Source organism: Medicago sativa, chromosome 1 (assembly GCF_051527215.1).
Source record: "Medicago sativa cultivar Bolivia chromosome 1, Bolivia_mono, whole genome shotgun sequence".
Taxonomy (NCBI): domain Eukaryota; kingdom Viridiplantae; phylum Streptophyta; class Magnoliopsida; order Fabales; family Fabaceae; genus Medicago; species Medicago sativa.
The window spans coordinates 90378103-90398685 of NC_140749.1; the positions used below are offsets into that span (position 1 = coordinate 90378103).

At 31.9% G+C, this 20583-nt stretch overlaps 3 protein-coding genes across 10 annotated transcripts; all 3 read right to left on the reverse strand.

Moving 5' to 3' along the window:
* Positions 1 to 79: 79 nt before the first annotated feature.
* LOC146959005 (amino-acid permease BAT1 homolog) lies at positions 80 to 2294 on the reverse strand. The gene is made up of 2 exons (XM_085740528.1): positions 1984 to 2294; positions 80 to 1897 (listed from the first exon to the last, which is right to left on the reverse strand). The coding sequence occupies exons 1-2, from the start codon at positions 2109 to 2111 to the stop codon at positions 1516 to 1518; spliced, it is 510 nt and encodes a 169-aa protein (XP_085596654.1). The 5' UTR covers positions 2112 to 2294; the 3' UTR covers positions 80 to 1515.
* A 422-nt stretch (positions 2295 to 2716) lies between these two features.
* On the reverse strand, positions 2717 to 6707 carry LOC146959006 (lipid phosphate phosphatase 2-like). Of its 7 annotated transcripts, none has more exons than XM_085740513.1 (9): positions 6615 to 6707; positions 5531 to 5760; positions 5006 to 5227; positions 4808 to 4895; positions 4610 to 4719; positions 4396 to 4489; positions 3631 to 3819; positions 3475 to 3534; positions 2717 to 3108 (listed from the first exon to the last, which is right to left on the reverse strand). In XM_085740513.1, exons 2-9 carry the CDS (start codon positions 5555 to 5557, stop codon positions 2894 to 2896), a joined length of 1005 nt encoding a protein of 334 aa, XP_085596639.1. In that variant the 5' UTR covers positions 5558 to 5760; positions 6615 to 6707; the 3' UTR covers positions 2717 to 2893. The 7 variants fall into 7 exon arrangements, with proteins under 7 accessions (XP_085596639.1, XP_085596643.1, XP_085596640.1 ...); XM_085740517.1 differs by having other exon boundaries at positions 5006 to 5237; XM_085740514.1 differs by lacking the exon at positions 6615 to 6707 and adding an exon at positions 6434 to 6576.
* A 5642-nt stretch (positions 6708 to 12349) lies between these two features.
* Positions 12350 to 17160, reverse strand: LOC146959007 (lipid phosphate phosphatase 2-like). 2 transcript variants are annotated; one of them, XM_085740530.1, is made up of 9 exons: positions 16828 to 17160; positions 16586 to 16680; positions 16010 to 16228; positions 15057 to 15144; positions 14681 to 14790; positions 14416 to 14506; positions 13880 to 14068; positions 13742 to 13801; positions 12350 to 12790 (listed from the first exon to the last, which is right to left on the reverse strand). In XM_085740530.1, exons 2-9 carry the CDS (start codon positions 16634 to 16636, stop codon positions 12606 to 12608), a joined length of 993 nt encoding a protein of 330 aa, XP_085596656.1. In that variant the 5' UTR covers positions 16637 to 16680; positions 16828 to 17160; the 3' UTR covers positions 12350 to 12605. The 2 variants fall into 2 exon arrangements, with proteins under 2 accessions (XP_085596656.1, XP_085596655.1); XM_085740529.1 differs by lacking the exon at positions 16828 to 17160 and having other exon boundaries at positions 16586 to 16804.
* Between the last annotated feature and the right edge of the window lie 3423 nt (positions 17161 to 20583).

Below are 20583 nucleotides of genomic sequence, written 5' to 3' on the forward strand. Positions count from 1 at the left end.
GGTTAATTAAGATGACAGCGGATTTAAATATTTTTTTATACCTGCAGTCAAAAAAGTTTAGATACACAAAAAAAAGATATTTTTTTCTTCTGAAAAAAAAAATGTTGTACTATATACATTTTTAATTAAGGGAAATGTTAAGGGTACATGTTAAGATACCAAAGATAAAAATTATGTGTTGAAAATTATATTAATTTATTTATCATAATATTTCTTAATAAATTTAACATGTTCCTATGTTAACGTGACCCTTTAATTAAATATAATGCATTGTTTATTACACTATTACTAAAATATTTCATTTAATTATAATTATTTGTCAAACAAACGTTTTTATTATTTTGTTTGTAAGATTTAACGCAATTAAAAAATATCAATTTTATTATTCGTGACATTTAGATTCAAACTCAAAATCCCGCAATTGTTTGCATAAATTTCAGATTTCTTTGCTAATTTGGTTTGGTGATGTGCGCTCTAGCATGGCATGAAAAAAGAGTATTACTTTTCCCACCTTATGGTCTCCTCCGCGCCCTGTAAAAATTCCAAAAATACCCCTGGTCCGGATTACATTTTCCGAACCAGATTGTTAGTGTTTCCGGATTATACGAACCAGATTATTTTGTGTCTTTCTTTGATGTCAAGGGTCTCTGTTGGCCGTTATACGACCCCCGCATAAGCTACAAAGCAATTGCAGGGGTCGTATGAGCGGTCAACAATGACCATGACACCACAAACTCTCGTAAAAAACTAAATACATACGAAGAAAATTGAAGAAAAGTGGTGAAGTGTTTTCCGGAAAACTTAATCTGGACCAGATGCTATACGTTTTTTTGTGTCTTTCTTTGATGTCAAAGGTCTCTGTTGACCGTTATATGAACCCCACACAAGCTGAAATGCTATTGCAGGGTTCATAGGAACGGTCAACAATGACCATGACACCACCGACACTCCTACAATACTTAAAAAATTTGAAGAAAATGGAAGGAAAGAGGTGAAGTGAAGAATGAATGTATTTGTTGAAGATGGAAGCCTATTTATAGCCTTAAACAAGTCCTAGGTCTTTAATACAGTCAATGAAAACGTGTTAGTAGTTGTAACCGTCCAACCACTAATTGATGGCACTCTTTCAAAAGAAGTCAAGCAATCTTTCAAAAGAAGTCAATGCTGAAGCATTCCGGATTATACATTCCGGAATGTCCTTAGCCCTACAAAGAAGTGCAAAGGTTTCCCTCATTCACCATAAGAGCACCATAATCGCACTAATCCGGAAAATATATTCCGGAATTCAAAGGTGCATTCCGGATTGTATATTCCGGAACGCCTCAGTGCCATGGCCGGTGGTCTGCACCACACGCATTTGTCGGTGGTCAAGTCAAAAAAACGTGTTTTACCACGTTTTTTGACTGCATTAATGGTTTCCCAACCATTTTTCACCCACCCCTCCCTATAAATACCCTTCCAAACCCACCATTTCTCACATTGTGGAACAAACACTAACTTGAAATGAATCGAAAATCAATCATGCGAAAATGATGAAGAAAATTGTTCTATGGCAATACAGCAAGGGCTGCATGACATGCGTATACTATAAAATATTAGGGGCAGAGAGAGAGAGAGGGTGCTGTTTGTAGAATACCAGCCAGTAATCCAGGAGGCAAAAGGTGCCCATTTGGAGCCAGCAAGTTTGGCACTCCAATAGTAAAGACCACCGGAAGTTGGAAAAGCTGAACAAATTTCAGCCATTGAAAGTGCAACAAGCATGGTAAAAGCAGAAGCCAAAAACCAACCATATTGCATGGAAACTGGGCCACCATAGTTCAACCCAGTGTTGTAAAGTGTGGTGATACCAGTGAGCACTGATATAATAGAAAAAGAGAGTGCAAAGTTTGAAACCACCCTGCAGTTGACAACCAGCTCCAATGAATCCAAACCAAAAATATTGGAAGTCAAAATTAAAGGAACGAGAAAGGAGAGAATCTTTACGAGAGGTCGCGCTTGAGTTCTTGTTTGTAACCAAGTTGAAGGAGACGGTTATGACCAGAGTCGAGTGAAGCATCACCATTGGTAACAACATGAGCTGGGAGTGTCATGTTTCCTGTGGCAGAGACCATGATCTTGCTTGTTTACAGTCAAGAAATAGAGCAGCAAAGAGTCGAAGTGTCTTTGTTTATTGTCAAATTTGGGTACATAATATAAATCATAGTTGATTTATTCATCAATCGTTCAAATTATTTGTTTTTCACTCTGACTTGCTCAATCGCTTTAGCGACATTCTCACATAAATGAATATATTAGTATTATGTTGCTTTCTTTAGATCATTTGTTTGGTCCAAAAGTCCTAATTTAGATCGTTTAGTTTGTCCAGAAGTCCTAAATGTGCACACCTATATAGTCAAACCCACTTTCAGCCGGCTCTCACCATTGATAAATGTTTTATTAATTTATACTACGATATTATCAACCGTTTGAGCATTAGTTATTAATATAGATGAAGACAATGTAAAAAAGAAAGTATGTTCTGAAAAATATATAAAAAAATTCCCAGCCACTTTTTCCACACACAATCTAAGGAGTTTACGAAAAATCACACACTTTTTATATTTTCTCTTTCTTTTCTCGTGTTGCAAAATCATGCATTCTTTGATCGCGTCTACTAAACATTCTCATTGTAAGTATATAGCAATCGGACAAAAAAGTAAAGGTGGCAGCAAGCAGATAAGTTGGACGAAACATAAACATCTAAGGAAATATTCTAATTCAACAACCATCTAAGAACCAAGGCAATTAACAGAACGATGCTAAAGTGTCAATTATCTGCAACCGAACCTCCCAAACCCCTATAATTTTTACAGGCTATGGACATCTGATGATCTTTCCTATGTCTTTCTGGCAGTCAATGCATCCTTGCATTTTGTGATAACCCACCACCTAACATAGGGCTCGAATCCCAGCTATTGCCCCGTGCATCTCCATCATTTTGAGATGGGATATACAAAGATACAGTCTGAAGCTCTGCAGATTGTGCAAGATTAATGTCATTGTTGGCAGGGGGCTGAGCAACATTACGAGATTCGGCTAACATCTGGAAATATGCATGAGGTCCCCAACCTACATGTACAATGATATCATATTAAGCATAGGGTGTAATTCAATAAATAGTTTAATTACGTGTTTATTACGTATTATTGTGACAAACTAAACAAGAAGCAGTTTATTGGAATGTTAGAAGTTACTTTTATCAATATATCTAAACATTAGTTTAAGCACTTAAGACACAAGATAAACTCAAATTTGCAAGTCCAAAAGATATTTAGCGTGGCTCAGAAATGACAAGGAGGCATAGCAGCTTTGTTCAGATTTATATAGCATAGGGCAGATATTGGCTTGGACAGGAATAAAATCAAATTTTCATAACAAAAATATCATCACACTATAAAGGAATGATAGGATGAAGAGAGTGATTCACGGACTTACCGTCAATGTCGTATGGAGGTGGAAAGAATTGTAAGTAACAAAAGGAAGAAATTGTCGTCCCTGATAAAAAAAGTTAAAGTAAGAAATGTTGCCAAAAGGTTTACAGAAATATATATTTACTGAAATACTTCGCCAATTTGGCTTCAATAAACTAACCTATAAGACCTCCAGCAAACACATCTTGCCAATGATGCCAATAATCATCAACACGGGAGACAGCAATCAAAGCTGCCAGGAGTACTGGTAAGAGAACAAGACAGAGCTTTGCAATGTGGCCTCTACGATCAAACACCCTAACTTTTCCGGATAGATACCAAGAGAGATAAACAAGACCAGCAAAAGACCCTGCATAACCAAAAAATGACTTTCTGAGCTTACATTCTGGCAGTCCATACAGCTACTGGTATATTATAAATTGAAACAAACGATAGAGAATCATAACATTTTCTATTTTCATTTCTTGTAGTTACTAATAACTACAGAAAGGTCACCTTATTTTCAACTTGGTTCAATCTTTTAAAGATTCATATATGAAATATTGTTAAATTTTTCACTATTTCAGTTTTTTTTTAAACAAAAATCAATGTAAAAACAAGATGATATTTTTGTGAATATCAGTGACAATAATATATGAAGAAAAAAAAAGACAGAGGGACAACTCAATACATATAAAATGAATCCCTGAACTAAAAATGAAGGGTGAAAAACCAAATGCCACCTAAATATTTCTAAAAAATAGTACCGAAATAAGGAGGCACAGATATTCTTACAATAGTTCATTTCCTTTGAGATTAATCCCTGAACTTAAAATTCTATTATGATCCAGAACAACTTCATCCGCAGCATAGACTATTCAATACACATAAAATGAAGAAATCGGGCAAGTTGCACACAGACCCTAAGTTTGTAAAGAGTACTTACAAGATGTATGCCCACTCGGGAAACTTTTGTGCCCTTCCTTAATAACACTCTTATCTCCAGTACACAGAACATCGCCTGTTACTTTATCAAACACCTGAACATTTCATGAAGTAATGCCATGTTTACTGAGCACATAACTACTTAAAAGAATTATGTAATACATGGTAATGATATTAATAGGACTATTTTGTAGTTGATAAAATTGAACACCCACCCCTGTTCCGTTAGGGAAACAGCGCCAGAAGAAATCCGGGCGTGGCCGTCCAATACCATCTTTGATAGCATCCGTTATCACCGCAGTAATGAGTACAGAAAATAGAAGGCCTGATATGCATTTGGCAATTAGAGCATTATAATGTATCACAACAATGAAATAAGGATGGGAAAAATTTTATAAGGTTCAGAAATGCACCCAATAAGGCATGGTGGAAGTCATAAACATCATTTCGGATGAAATAATAAACAAGAAAGACGGCAAGTGGTAGCAATATTGCAATTATCTGATCAGAAATTATAGTTCAAGAGTTAATAATCTTGAGTGTTGACCAAGTCAAGGGCAAAAATAACATAATCTCAAATATATAGTAAGATAAATGGAGGCAAAACCTACCGGAACAGCCCAAAAGGGAATAGTGTTATCCTTCAGTGGGTATCTAAGGTCCGTCAGCATCCCCTCTCCAACAAAACGGTGAAATGGCTCTATTATATTCAAGACAGCATCAATTACCACAAGAAGCAAAAGAATCAACCAGTCATGCATATGTATCCTTGCGACTCTAGCTCCATGTGATCTGATAGTGTGTACACCCAACTGAATTTCTGGCATTTTTTGCTGCAAATGACTAAAAGGTAGGTTAGCAGGAATTATGATATAAACCAAAGCACTATAGTCCGCAAATTTAAGGATATAAAGCTACAGCAAAAACAGAAAACAAAACAAAACATAAGAACACTGTTACAGTGACAATTTGCAAAAGTGTACTTCTGCAGCTAATCTTCATGGCATCTGATAGACTCACAATAATAAAGAGAAAAGGAAGGAACTAACTGCAACTTGTAAATAAATTGTAGATAAAATAGGAGTTAGTTGAGAACTCAGTGAGGACTGTAGAGGTGGGGTTCTCCTAAAAATTACCTTACACTGTATTCTCCCTGGTTGCATTGACCAGAGACTACAAAATAACAATTCAGGGGCCTATATCCAAAGAATGCAAGCAATAGTGTTTATTGTGCTTAGATGTACATGAGCAACTAATGTTGCCAGAAACAAGTTGTGGATCATGTGCTCTCAGTGATTCAGCCATAACCGCGAATTTTGGCCCAAATAGAAGCTCTTTATACCATATTAACAGATCGGACTAAATCCTGGATTATTCAAGGCTCTAGATTAATTATCTCTATTTTGACACATCACAAAACAATGTCACAAATTCAAACATTTCTTAAACCTTGTCAATGGCATGAAAAAAAAAAAAAAAAACTCCAAAATCAAATTTAGACCTAATCTATGTTAGCTTCTTGTTTACAAGAGCTTCTCAATTAAAACAAAAAATTACGAAAAAGGTCATTATAATCTTGTAAGTGGTAATTGAGAAGTAATTTCAACTTATATGCAAAGCTATACTCTAAAAAACTCATAATTACCATAAAATTGATTTTAATATTGCTCATTTCAAAAGTGATTGTTAATAAGTTAATCTAAACTTGAAGGCCGCTTTATCTCCATCATCGGAAAAACTGAGAAGAGTATCAATTATAAGAATTCACCACTTAAACCATAAAAAAAAAAAAAATATATATATATATATACTTTGTGATCTCTGTGAATAACAAACAAGCATATATAGTTTGCATGCATAGCAAGGGTTTGTTCTTTTAGTTTATTTTAAAAAATGAGAAGCAGAAATTCGAAACGGAGCATTTGTGATATTATTTATTTAGTATAAATTGAATGAAGCAGAAACTGAAAAAGCACCACCGATCCAGAATCAAACACGAAATTCACAAAATAAAGCAAAATAATAATAAGAATTACTACAGTTGAGCAATGAAATTTCCTAACAAGTTGCGCAATAGTTGTGTTGTGGTTTAAATTGATGGGAGAAAAGGAAAGGAAAAAAAGCATGAGCAGTGGAGTAGAGAAAGATTCCTACAGTGAAACGCGCGAAAAGAGTAAAGCACAATGCGATAAGATGAGAGACAAAGATTATTCAAAGTACCTGCCTGCCTGCCTGCAACAGCACGTGCACGAGATTCGATGCGATGGAAGAAGAAGAAGAAGTGGAAATGAATGTTATGAACTTATGATTGGTGGCGAAAATAAGATAAATTCAAAATAATAATCAAAGACAAGGCGCGTGGGATTATTGGAGTAAGTTTTTCTTTTGTCTGTTAAACCAAGGGAACGCGGTCTTTTTTTTTTTTGTTTAGACAAGGGAATCTTCATTAGAGTAGTGGTTAATTAAGATGACAGCGGATTTAAATACCTAGGTTTTTGGTAAATAAAGTTTCATTTTTTTATACCTGCAGTCAAAAAAGTTTAGATACACAAAAAAAAGATATTTTTTTCTTCTGAAAAAAAAAATGTTGTACTCTAAAAGTAAGATTCAATGTAAATTTTTAATTAAGGGAAATGTTAAGGGTACATGTTAAGATACCAAAGATAAAAATTATGTGTTGAAAATTATATTAATTTATTTATCATAATATTTCTTAATAAATTTAACATGTTCCTATGTTAACATGACCCTTTAATTAAATATAATGCATTGTTTATTACACTATTACTAAAATATTTCATTTAATTATAATTATTTGTCAAACAAACGTTTTTATTATTTTGTTTGTAAGATTTAACGCAATTAAAAAATATCAATTTTATTATTCGTGACATTTAGATTCAAACTCAAAATCCCGCAATTGTTTGCATAAATTTCAGATTTCTTTGCTAATTTGGTTTGGTGATGTGCGCTCTAGCATGGCATGGAAAAAGGGAGCACACACAAACAAAAACGAGAAAAGCAACATGCATATGCACTGGTCCACAGTCAGGGTGGGACTGGAGAAAGATCCTGAACCTGAATAATTGAGAAAGAAAAAACGAATGTTTTAATTTTAAAAATCTGAACACCTTTATTGATTAGTTTCTTGTTAAATATTTACATAATATATTTTGAAACTAAAAACAATCTTTGAATCTTTTTGATTAATTGCTAAGTTAGTATTTACTATTTCATCTGAGTTTAGACTCATGATCTAATCGATCTCTAACTCAAATCGACAAATTGAGTTACATAACTCCAATAATATTTAACAAATTGCTTTCGTTTTTCTTGTCTCCCTTTTCCTTTTGGCTTTTCCTTTTGTTTCGTCCTTTTGACTACTCATGCAGACTTATAGTTACTACTGCTAGTATATTAGTTCAGCTACCTTATATCAGAGTTACACTAGTTTTTAAAAGAGTGGTTGCCAATTTCTGAAAAACCGGTTGCCAATAATTTATTTGGCTAGATGAATGAATTGAAAAACTATCAACACACACCAGTTAGATAAAAACATTTTTTTTTCAATTATTCTATTGGTTAAAAATTCATTTTTTAAAGTAAAGAAGAGGGATGTTTAAAGTTCAAATCTCAAGTCTCAACCCTATATATATTGTACAATATTTATGTCAATTGAGTTAAGCTTACGAAAATAAGATAAAAACATGTTTTATTGAATTTTTTATTAGTATCTAGCTAAATACCATCGTGAAAGGTACATGTTATACCAAGCTTATAAAACAACCAAAAGGGCAATCAAATCAAAGCTTCTTTATGTTCAAAACAAGCAGAAGATTGTCTCGTGCATACCCTTTATGTGTTCAAAAGGAGACATTGGAACTGCCACTTCATCAAGACTTATGATTGATACAATAATAAAATTTAGTTATGGCATTTCTTGTGCTTTTTTGTGCAAACAAGAAGACGATGTACTCGACTTGAGAATTGCATTTTCAGAGTTTGAAATGGTGTGTATGACCATCGAAAACTTAATGCAATTTTTTAAGATAGATGTTCCATCTCTTACGGATTAATTATCAAAGATTCTAAAAAAAGGAAATGCTAACATGGCTCTAAGAAAGAGCGCATATTAAGGAACTCAATATAGAAATTATGTTTTAGAAATTGTGTCAATTTCTTTTAGATAGACAAATGACAAAGTCATCATAAACTCACAGACACAAAGTGGAGGGTGTCAGTGTTCGAACCCCGATCATAACGTCCGGTTTAACAATCTCAACATTTTTGTCGGTTGAAATATTATGTGCCAGTGTACCTTTGATAATAGGCTTAATTGCACTTTTCCCCCTATCTTTTGCTAATTGTACGATTTTGCACCCCCTCTTTTTTTTTGAGCGATTTTGCACCCCATATTTTTGCCCAATTTCTGGTTAGATAGACATTCTTGTGTTTAATTGCAATTTTGGCCCCTATCTTTTTGACAATTGTGCAATTTTGCACCCCTCTTCTTTTTCTTTGAGCGATTTTGCACCCCATATTTTGCCCTATTTCCTCTCTTTTAATGATGATTTTGAACAAAACACAATTGGCAAAAGATAGGGTGCAAAATCGTTCAAAAAAAGAAGGGGGTACAAAATCGCACAATTAGCAAAAGATAGGGGGAAAAAGTGCAATTAAGCCTTAATAATATGTGCCCTAAGACCAAATGTTAGCATGACATTTGAAATATTAGCAATCATAAGCATTAATTTATCATTCTTTTAAAAAATGTGAAAAATTTCTCCATTTTCCCCCATATTTTCCACCCTCCCTTCACCTCCCCTCCAAACTCCCAAACAAAGCCTAAAAGACTATTTTTTTTAAAAAAAAATTACTAAGACACTAGTTAAGAAAATAAAAAATAGAAACTTTTTATTGAAAACAACAAATTTTTTATGTTTAAAAAGTTGATTATACAACTTTTCACCATTTCTCAATATAATATTTATATAATATTTTCTTCAATTAGTATTACAGGGCACTCTTTAACATTAAGTTGCTTTATTCTTGTTCACCATCATAACAAACTATAACAATTGGATGAAAACTTTTAAGAGTAAATATTTTGTTTAAAAAAAGTAATTTTTCTATTTCTATTAAAATTTAACTTTCTCATATTTTTCCCCAAAATAAATTAAATATTAACCTTTATGCTTTGTTTGTATCAGAAATGGAAACAATAGAAAAGGAAGTCTTTCCCTAAAAAAATAGAAAAGAAAGTTTTTTTTTTAGGAAATAGAAAAGAAAGTTGAAATGTACCAAAAACAAAGTTTGAAAAATGAATGGAAAAGAAAATATTATTTTTTTAGTTTTTTTTTTTTTGTAGGATTGAAAAGTGAAAGGAAATATAGTAAATGTGAATAAATAAACGAAAAAAAAAGTAGATATTTTTAGTAAATGACATTAATCCTTTAAAACAAAAGTAAATGACTTTAATTAATAACCACTTTAATTAATCCTATATAAGAGTATTAACCAACAGCACACTCAATGAACATTTTTATCAATGTGTACAATTTCTTTGTCTTTTTTATACTCCCTCCGTTTCAAAATGAGTGTCACTCTAGTCAAAAAAATTTGTTTCAAAATGAATGTCACTTTCGGTTTTCAATGCAATAATAATTTTTTCTTTTCAATTGTACCATTCAATTAATAATATGTTACACTACTTCCAAAATATTATTTTTTCTTTAATGAAAAACAAACCAATAGTTGATTAGGATAATTTGGTAAAATTGCTATGACATTTGACTACTTTATTCCATATTCCTTGATCTGTGTGCAATTGGATAAAGCGACACTCATTTTGAAACGGAGAGAGTACTTTGTTTCCACTTCTGCGCGGAAACAATAAAGGAGTGGGATTCAGCTGCAATTTTCCATTCCATTCTGCTCACTAGTCATGATGCTCCAAATAATTTGGATTAGTTAATCGCACAAAAAAATAATCACCATACCAGAAAATGTTATGCACTAGGGGGAGAAAACAACACGCTTTTTCATAAAGAAAAAGGAAGAATATACATTTTCTTTTTATGAAGAGAAGAATATACAATCTGGTTTCATAAAAAGAGAGGAAATATGTCCCACGTTTATGAAAAGTTTAAATTCATTATCCACAATATTTTCTTCTATAAAAAAATGTTAGTGGTTATTAGCTGTGATAAGGGGAGAAATTGCTGGTAACAAGGGTTGAACCATAAATCTCTTTATTGATTGATCTTCAACGTCTCAATTCATGATATGGAGTCTCATTTTCCACCGTGTATCTTTTGTTGTTAAAAGTTGCAATGTTAGATTAAAATTAGAAGGTTGTCTTTTTTGGAAGGCAAACGTTGTCTATTAGTAATACACAATTTTGCTAAATTTTACATATAAGAAAATCAAGTTTAATATGTGAAATTTTAAATGTTCTAAAAATTTCCTTCAAAAAAAAATGTTTTAAAAATAAAAATTCCAAGGCTATAAAATTTCAAATCAATACATTCTTAAATTATTATTTAAATATGTAAAATAGCCGGAATTGATAATGATTTTATTCTCTTTTACTTTTGATAAGATAATGATTTTATACCTTATAGGAACAGTTGCAGAATTAATATAGTGACGTTTAATTTTATTTTTTTTAAACTGCTAGTAAATTGTCATACTCACTCTGGTCTATGTACGAATTTACGACATATTAGAAGTAATTTATTTATGAAATTGATATGTTATTCTGATACCTTGCGTGTTTGGAGGAATCTACAAGTAGAAGAAGAAAGTCACATGATCAACATCGATGTTCCTTTCAAAGTCAACATTTTTGTTTGACGTCTTCTTCTCAACCGTATACCAACAACAAATAACTTAATCAGGATATGGGTTCTTCAACAAAGGCGCAACTCTGTGCGAGAGGTTGTGGCAAAACATAAGATGTGGTTCATCTATTTATAACTTGTGACTTTTTTGGGAAAATTTGGTTTCATATTTATAACTGAAATTACTGCAGTTCATCTAGCAAGGGTTATATAGCATCTTCTCCAATTTGAATCTTTGGGTGGTTTTTTATTAAAATATTTGCTCAGTTCTTCACTTGATTTGTCTAGTTTGTGTCTGAGTCATTTGGCGTGAAATAAATACTAGAGATTTTCATCAAAAGGGGGTTACTTAACATCATCTTCTTGAAAAAAATAAGATTCAATCATTTTGGTGGCTGAAAGAGAACAACATTAATTTTGCTTTCAACTTTCAACTGTGGTGGCTTAATCCACTACTGTGTTTGGAAGTAGTTTTGTGATGAGCTTTCTCTTTTGGCTTTTTTTCGGTTTATTATTACTTCTGATGTAACAGATTTTTTTCCTAGGCTTTTTCCTAGCACACCTCGTGCAAGGAAGTCCAGTAGGGATCAGTTATTTAATTCCATTTTAGCTTCTTTAAAAAAAAAGAGGAAAGGCAAGAAACCGACTCAGAAAGAAAGATAGTGCCACACCACGAGGTATTGTCCCAACACCGTTTTAGAGTTTAATTATCAAAAGGTTTGATCTAACGATAAAATTGCAAACCTTAAATCTAAGAGGTTCCATTCGTTAATGTCATTTGATGAAGGTAGATGTAAATTAAAAAAATTAAAAAAAGTATGTGCTTTTTGAATTTTAGGTGTTGTCTCTCTTGAAAGGTTGCATCACCTCTTCACTCAAAAACCCTATATATTGCAAATAAAAAGTCAATTGATTCAGTACAAATATGACTTTTATTCTAGTCATTCTTTTCCGTTTGCAGACATGCCGCACACACAACATGGTAGAACGTTGTTGCCGAATATACGTGTTGAGTCGGCACATAAGCCCACGCTATATCATGCCTTCCCTAGACCCAAGCATCCTTTAGTGTGTCTATGGCCTCTGTAATATTAATGTCCATGTCAAATATCATGATCACGATGTACTTATTTGATAATTTGAATATATATGATCGCTATTAATACAGAAACATAAATTTCTATACAGCTCATTATCATGCAGACTAAAATAAGGCGTAATGTTTGCTTGGTCAACAAAGACTAAGTAGATCTTACGTAAATAAAAAGAAACGAACAGGTACAAAAACAAAATGATTTGTGTATAAAGAATTAGCTAGCTAGGGAGAGGGATTGTGTAAAAACTAAAGAGTTATAAGATCATAATCACTTCACTTGTGTCCTAATTCCATGGCTTCCAATGTTGGGCTTCGGTTGAATGAATCAATATTTCTCCTTGGCACTTGATTCGCAAACCTATTGTCAACCATGGCTTCTACAACGGGTGACTCCCGATTCAAACTTGCATTGCCTCTTGCTTCCTCCATAGCCACGAAATATGCATATGGACCCCATCCTGAAAAATAAGCAAAGTCAAGACTAGCTCAATTTAACTGGGTGATAAAAGTAAATAATTACACTTTTTTACACCCTTCATCTACCTGGAGGTGTAGGAGTAAATAATAAGGGTAATGGATTTGAAACATCATAGTCCGATTAATAAAGACTGCTCAGCCAGCCTTCAGCTTTTAGGCCAAACCCTCAAAAATTTAAAGGGAACAACTATTACCACCCCCTTTTTTATAGCACAGTTATCTCTAAAAAGTTAATTTTCCAACAGAAAAAACTGTCCAAAATCAATACGACCCCGAAGAGCGGCTTTTGCTAAAATTCTAGTGAACTTAGAACGGTCAAGTAAATGTATTCTGACCATTGAATCTTGTAGCTCTATCAGAATAGGAGAATGGGAGGGATGTGGGAGAGAGGAAGAAAAAAAAGTCGCGGGATCTAGTGTGGATAGACCATGATAATATTATACAAACTACTTGATCTAATGGTTGCTTATCATCCTAATCTCCCCTCTGTCCTTACGTAAAATAATAATTTAGTGGTCCTTCAGCGTTTTTTTTTTTTTTTTGCTGAACAGAGTTACAATCGGAAATGTTCTTCAAACTTACAAAAAAAAAAAAAATAACACTTAGAGAATGATGACTTGGTAGTGAGGATAGGTATCTAATATGTGCAACAATGGATGTGACAAGGCAATTTTTTCTCATGTAGAATGTCACATTTATAAAGGCTACAGCCTTAGACAAAAACAACAACCAAAGAAAGAGTCAAGACAATAATATAGTATTATACTAATTTGTGATAGCTTCCTTATAATTGCAACATAATAAAGCTTCTGATGATATCATTCTGAGCTTTAATTGGGGTAATATATTTGTAAAGTCAAACAATTGGGTAAAACAATATATATAAACGACATTTAACATGATGCTGGTTAACAGAGAGATAGAGATTTTACCATCATCATTATAGGGAGGAGGGAAGAACTGTGAATAGCAAAAGGTTGCAACAAAAAGCCCTGTAAAAACATAGACACTAACATGAGTTTTACTTTCAATTTGTTTTTAAAAAGGATATCTGATATTTAAAAATAAACCTAGAAGGCCTCCAGCAAACACATCTTGCCAATGGTGCCAATAGTCATCCACTCGAGAGATTCCAACCAGACATGCGGCAAGGAGAGGTAAAAACAGAATGCATAATTTCGCTATGTGCCCTTGTCGATCAAAAACTTTAATCTTCCCGCATAGATACAAGGAGAGAAAACCAAGGCCTGCAAAGGACCCTGCCAAACTAAACTTATCAGATTAAAGGAACATGTATAACAGTATAAGAATATACAATCGTGTTCAGATCCAACCTGTCTACATGATAAAATGCATTGCTAATACCAATTCTCAGAATTACAGTGAACTACCGTGGTTTTTCTGTGATACCAAACATATGCTAAAGCATTTAAATAGATGACCGAGTGTATGTTTCGAATCATTTTGAATTTAACTAGCGTCGTGATTTGTTGAAGCTCTAAAGTTTAGCTCTTATCAAAATCACAGAGGCACAATGTGCATGTGTTAAACTCGCTATCAATTCAAACATGCATCAACTAACAATAGGAAAATTATGGTTGCTCACATGATGTATGACCGCTGGGGAAACTCTTATGCCCTTCTTTTATATCACTAGCCTTGCCATGGCAAACCACACCTCCTAATTTATCATACACCTATAAGTTTAACCAAACAAAGAGTTAGTGACCACTTTCCTACGCAGTTAATTACCATCAGTATATAATAAAATGACAGTTTTGGTTTTGTAGAAACATCTGAAAGAAATATAAAAACCACAAAAACCTATCAAATTAATGTCAACAAATAATATGATACTTGCATTTTCTTACCTCTACTCCATCAGGAAAGCAACGCCAAAAGAAGTCTGGCCGTGGTCGGCCAACGGCATCTTTAATTGAATCGGTCAACACACCAGTTATCAGAACAGCAAACAGAAGGCCTGTTAGTCAGCAATGAAATATATTAGTTTACACTCACATGTCAAAATACTACCAGTCTACCATCTGTCATTTTATCTTATCTTGAGAATTATTCAGTAACTTACATTTATTAAATTCAACAAGAAATATTGTCACAAAATTTAAATAGGAAAGGGAATTTGATTTTTTTTATTAGATAGTTAAAATACTAAATGGAACAAATTTCAATATTTAACAGAATATCAAAGTAACAATAATTCATATAATCTGCAACTGCAAAGGTTACCTAGAACACTGTGGTGCAAATCATAAACATCTCTCCTACGCATATAGAAGAAGAGGAACACAAAAATTGGCAACAGAACTGCATAAAGCTGATCATTGACAAAAGAAAAAAAAATATTAACCACAATGACTAGCATCAAATAAAAATGTGCTATTGATTCATAAGACGTGCAGGAATCAAACTAAGTAAACGCCTCTCATTTGTTCCACATCTCTTTGAGGAAAGACTTTATTTTCAGAGTACCATGAGCACAGAACAAAATAGAAAGCTAGCTATGATAAATATAATATATTTTTTTAATAGATAAAGGTTAGTACTTGGTAGTATTAGTTATTAACCAAATGATAAGTGTCAAGAGAGGATTCATCATGAACTGTTTTGATAGGGCAGTCAAACTTTGATCTATCCTGTTTTCCATGAAATACAAAAGTAAATCTACTATTTCTTTCTTTACAAATAAAACAAATGAGCGTCGTGAAATTTTACAAACCAAACTTTGATGATGTATAGCGTTAGCGTAGTTGTTATTATGTTAGTACTATCTTCTTGGCTATAGTTTGAACTTCTGTCTTTCAACCTTTAGTTTGAATCAATTGAACTCCTCAATCCTCTTCGCTAATTATCAACATTGAAGCAAAGCTTATTTGTTTCAACAATGAATGATACATCAGTTATCAGTTATATACTTATATACACACATCATCTATGTAAGATCGACCAGAAACTGAATTAAGAAACAGAAATCTAACTAAAGCTAACTAACAGAAAACAGAATTAACTAAAATAATTATCTTCAATCTGTGAATTCTGTATGGTATATTCAACATTATTTGTCAGCATTTTATATTGAATACAATACAATTAAAAAATTGAATTCTGTGCAGGTAAAATAATCTCAAAAACAGACAGAAAGGTCCCTTGATATGCAAGCAACCTAGAGTAAAGGAACTTACAGGAACAGCCCATACAGGGACAGTGTTTTGTTTCATTGGATATCTAAGGTCTTCCATCATGTCCCTTCCAACAAAGCGGCGAAATGGATGAATTACATTGAGAATAACTTCAATTAGTATGAGAAGCACCAATATAAGCCAATCATGAATGTGATTTCTAGCAAGTGTTGCTCCATGAGACTTTATTGTATGCGCAGTCGGGTCAATCTGTCTCCCTCCCTGTTTCAACAAACATCTAAGAAAATGTCTATATAAACAAATTTTAATTTGGTAGACAAAATTGGCACATACATATTCTAGTTACATGACTTTGAGAACATATATATAATGATTTGGAAAATGTGCTAAGCATTAAATTGAAGACAAATTCTGTCAAAAAAATGAAATTGAAAACAAATATTGTTTGTTTGTTACAGATAAAACAAACTTACAAAAGTATATCATATTTGATTTGAGGGATTCTAATTCATTCATATAACTTGAATCAGTGTAGGTAAGTTTCTAATAAATAATTAACCACATAACTATCAAAGGGAAGAGAATTTCAAAGGAGAGTGAGAGAGAATTTGAACAAACCTGAAAGAGTGACCAAAATTTAGGAAAGGACAACAAATTCCTCAACGCCATGTGAATGAATTACGAAGAGAAATAACGAGCGAAGTCACCAAAATCTGGTTATTATTTATGCATAGAAAATAAAGCGAATGTGAATGAATTTAAGCCAATAAAGAGTGAGAGATAGAGATATTTTATCCCGAACAGGGAAGGGAGAAGAAAATGTAAACAAATTAATGGAGAAATTATTGGTGTTCTGTTACCTTTTGAAAAAACTCCAAACTACTACAAGTCTTCTAGAATGAGACAAATTTTTTGAAAATTTTATAAAAAGAAATTTAATATTTTAAAATATAATCCAAAAAAACGGTTTATGAAGAAGAAGAAGAAGAAAACAAAGAACTTTGTTCTTCCTTGAAAATGGTTTGGTTTAGCGCGGGGTGGGGTGGGTGGTTCACTCGATGGATCCCAGATAACTAACTTATAATTTCTTTCTTTCAAATTAAAATGTTTTAATAACGACGTACAGGAAAACAAATGCTTAAATCGTTGGATACATGTCATTGAATAAACAACATAACTTATAGAGCAAACATGAGAGGATTAACTACCCACTTATTATTGTATTAGGGTTAGGTTTTCAAGTTTAATTAAAAGGGCTAAAATTGATCCTCCGAATTAATCAATCATTGGACAAGATACGTGTTTTAAAAAGTAAATTAAATAATTAATTTAATATACATAACTCAAATAATTTTATTTTTTTGTAATGAAACTCAAATAATTTTGTAATGAAACGCAAATAATTGTTTTTCTTCTTTTTGAATAAACTCAAATAAATGACAATCGCTACTATTTAAGTAAGAATTTAATTTTGGTAAAAAAAAAAAAAGAAGTTAGAATTTAATTGACATCAATTTTCACCATCAATTTTCTCTATCACGAATGAAATCCTTCATTTCTTTAAGAAATTAAGAGGAACTTGATCCCTTTCAGTTATCTAAAGGATTTGTAATTCAACAAAAAAAAAACTAAACAATTTATCGAAAAAATAATAAAATTTAGTTTCTTAAAGAAGAAAAAGAATATTTTCATAATAAAAAAATGGAAGAATAAATTTTTAAACAAAATTTTTTTTGAACGAATTTTTTTAAACAAAATAGCTTTTATATTTTTATACATTAAAAAAATGCATTTATGTTATTTAATTGATACTTTAACTTCACCAATTAGCTAGACTTAAAAATCATTTCTGAATACTTGTAAAAGTTTCGAGCTCAAAAAAGATAACATTCCAAAACTCATCTTGAAGGAACTAGGGCTTGTGCTGAATTATGTATCGCTTTTCACACGCTTGCAAATTTGCAACAATTGTTGTAAAAATTCGTGCAACTTTCGAAATTAAATCAGATTATTTGTCATAAGAGTTTTTTATTTCTGTTTCCTAGCAGAGAAACATAATACAAATTAATTTTCGTTACAAATTTTAAAGGAAAGAATAATTTCGAAAAATATTCAATGTTAGAGTGAGTCTACTCAAAATAATATTTTGTATATTCGGATGATGGTATTGTTGGTGATTATTTGCTCGTTTATAATTAAATATAGCCTCCATTTTTGGATAACATTTACCTAAGTTTTTTTTTAAAGGATTTTACCTATATTGACCAAGAGAGATTATGAAAAGTCTTCATTGTATGGTAGGTGAGATGTCCGCATTGCCGATTAGCATGACGGGGTCCAAACTAATCCCATTTGGGACCGCACGTTGCATACAAATACATTAATATGTCTCCTTTTCTTTGCAACATTAATGTCACCTATGGTACATACGACTAAGCAATCCATCAGATCTCAATAATAAGAAGAAAAGATATCCCCCGTTCTCTCAAAAAAAGAAAAGATATCCTCCATAAATAAAATGAGAAAAAATAATCACTTTATTAGACAAGATAAACTCATTTCATTTCATCAAGGATAATAGGAGCAATATATTGAGGATGATAATAAAAGATATTGGAGCAGTTAAATTTTATGAGTCCAAATACTTTAAACACGACGATGTATCCTTATCGGGATGTCAATACTTTGTAGATATTTGTGGATGTGTATCCATAAAATATGTTAATTAATTTTTTTAATTTTAAAAAATATTTTATTGGATATTTATAGGATACTCCGCACATACGTAAAAATACTTTTCGAATATACATCCTAGAAAAGATGAAGGGTAACAAATGAGACAATGTTATAAGAATTTAGTGGGGATGTATATGATTCAATTTAAGATGTGAAAAGTTAAATTGTATCTTGATGAACCATACTTAATAGTTAAATTTTTTATGGATGAAGGTAGCAAGAGAGATGAGACTTCGGTCATCAATAAATGTCATTTTAGCATATAAGTAGGATATTTATGTTTAGTTGAGTTTTACAAAGGAATCATTTATTTAAGATGTGAATAGTTCAATTGTATCTTGATGAACCATATTTAATATGTAGTTATGTTTTTTATGGATGAAGGTAAGGCGAGAGATGAGACTTCGGTCATCAATAAATGTAATTTTAGCATATAAGTAGGATATTTATGTTTAGTTGAGTTTTACTTTTCTTTTTTTTTTTAAGAAAATTTAGTTGAGTTTTACTAAGAAATCATTTAAAAGTCATGAAAAAACAAAAGAAGGAAAAAAAACTTTAAGCCATAGAAATCCACTCGAACCAAAATACGATGAAATTCAAGTTGATCGCTATTGTCTATAACGTTGATTTTTAGTTTACAATTGTATTGATAAAAATATATAAATTGTAGTATGGTCTATGGATCTCACGAAATTTGATGTAAACTAAATGACATTTAATTGAATTATATTGGATTTATTAATCAAACATTTAAATTGAACCACATGATTTTAATCATTAGATAGTATAACTTTTTATCTTAAATTAAACTCGATCTAAACCTCATGCCGAATATCCCTACACCAAATAAGAATGTTATGAACACAACTTATTCACATTACTTATGTGCGTATAGGATTTAGATCATCTAAAGTGTAAAATGAAATAAAAAAAAATTGTTATTTTAACAAATTTATGATTTGTTATAACATACATACAATATTCACCTTTAATTTGTTAATTAATTGTGAGTATTATTTTTTACCTTACACTTTAAAGTGAAATATTCACTTTTTTTTTTGAAAATATGCAAAGAGCATCACTTCATTAGATAAACAAAAAAGAAGTACAGGAAAGAAAAAGGATATTAGACCAAAACCTTTTTAAAAAGAGATAGTATTCCCAGTCTATTCCTAATGTACTCCCCCCGATAAATTCAGGGATAGTATTAGACCAAAACATATCTACAGATGAGATATTCACTTTAAAAGAGTAAGATTCATGGATAAGTATGGACCAATATGAATTATATTGTGGTCATGATGCGTGTAACTAGCTTCCCTGGAAAACTAAATTGGCAACTAATGGGCCATAGAAAAGCAAAGTGCGCACAAAATGTTCAACGAAATTTTCTACTCATAACAATTTCAATTTTCTTTTCGGCTCTCTAAATGCTCGTGTGTCTTACTCTTTGAATCCAAAAATTCAAAAATGGGAGATTTTGAATGTTTTTTATTTACTCTAAAATTTAAAAGGTCATGTTATCCGATGTCTTTGTTACACTAGTTAAAAAAAATATACATATAAAGAAATATTTTTTATATTTTTAAGAGTTTGATCATACAGATTTCAGATATTTTTACTATATAGCTTTCTTTAACTACTTACTATTAGTGAGACACCGGTTAATATCTTCCAAGTAGAAAATACATTTGGGTGGTTGAGAATTGTAGGGGAGAAAATCTTGTGTGGTCTTGGTCCACACAAGTTGTATTTGGTCACACAAAGAGAAAAAAGAGAAGAGAGAGAAAATGGAGAAGAGAGAAGAGAAGAGAGAGAAGGAAAAAACTTGTGTGTGTGACCAAAATCAAAATTTTTGGTCCTGGTCCACACAAGTGTTT

Bases quoted from the DNA above. Each gene is read 5' to 3' on its own strand.
- LOC146959005 (XM_085740528.1), bottom strand. From the start codon at position 2,111: ATGGTCTCTGCCACAGGAAACATGACACTCCCAGCTCATGTTGTTACC. The intron at 1,898-1,983 runs GTAAAGATTCTC...TGTCAACTGCAG, and splicing joins GAACTCAAGCGCGACCTCTC to GGTGGTTTCAAACTTTGCAC.
- LOC146959006 (XM_085740513.1), bottom strand. From the start codon at position 5,557: ATGCAACCAGGGAGAATACAGTGTAAG. The intron at 5,228-5,530 runs GTAATTTTTAGG...AGTCATTTGCAG, and splicing joins CAGGGAGAATACAGTGTAAG to CAAAAAATGCCAGAAATTCA. The intron at 4,490-4,609 runs GTGGGTGTTCAA...TGAAATGTTCAG, and splicing joins GTTTCCCTAACGGAACAGGG to GTGTTTGATAAAGTAACAGG.
- LOC146959007 (XM_085740530.1), bottom strand. From the start codon at position 16,636: ATGGCGTTGAGGAATTTGTTGTCCTTTCCTAAATTTTGGTCACTCTTT. The intron at 13,802-13,879 runs GTTTATTTTTAA...ATGTTTTTACAG, and splicing joins GTTTGCTGGAGGCCTTCTAG to GGCTTTTTGTTGCAACCTTT. The intron at 12,791-13,741 runs GTAAAATCTCTA...CTTATTTTTCAG, and splicing joins TCCTCCCTATAATGATGATG to GATGGGGTCCATATGCATAT.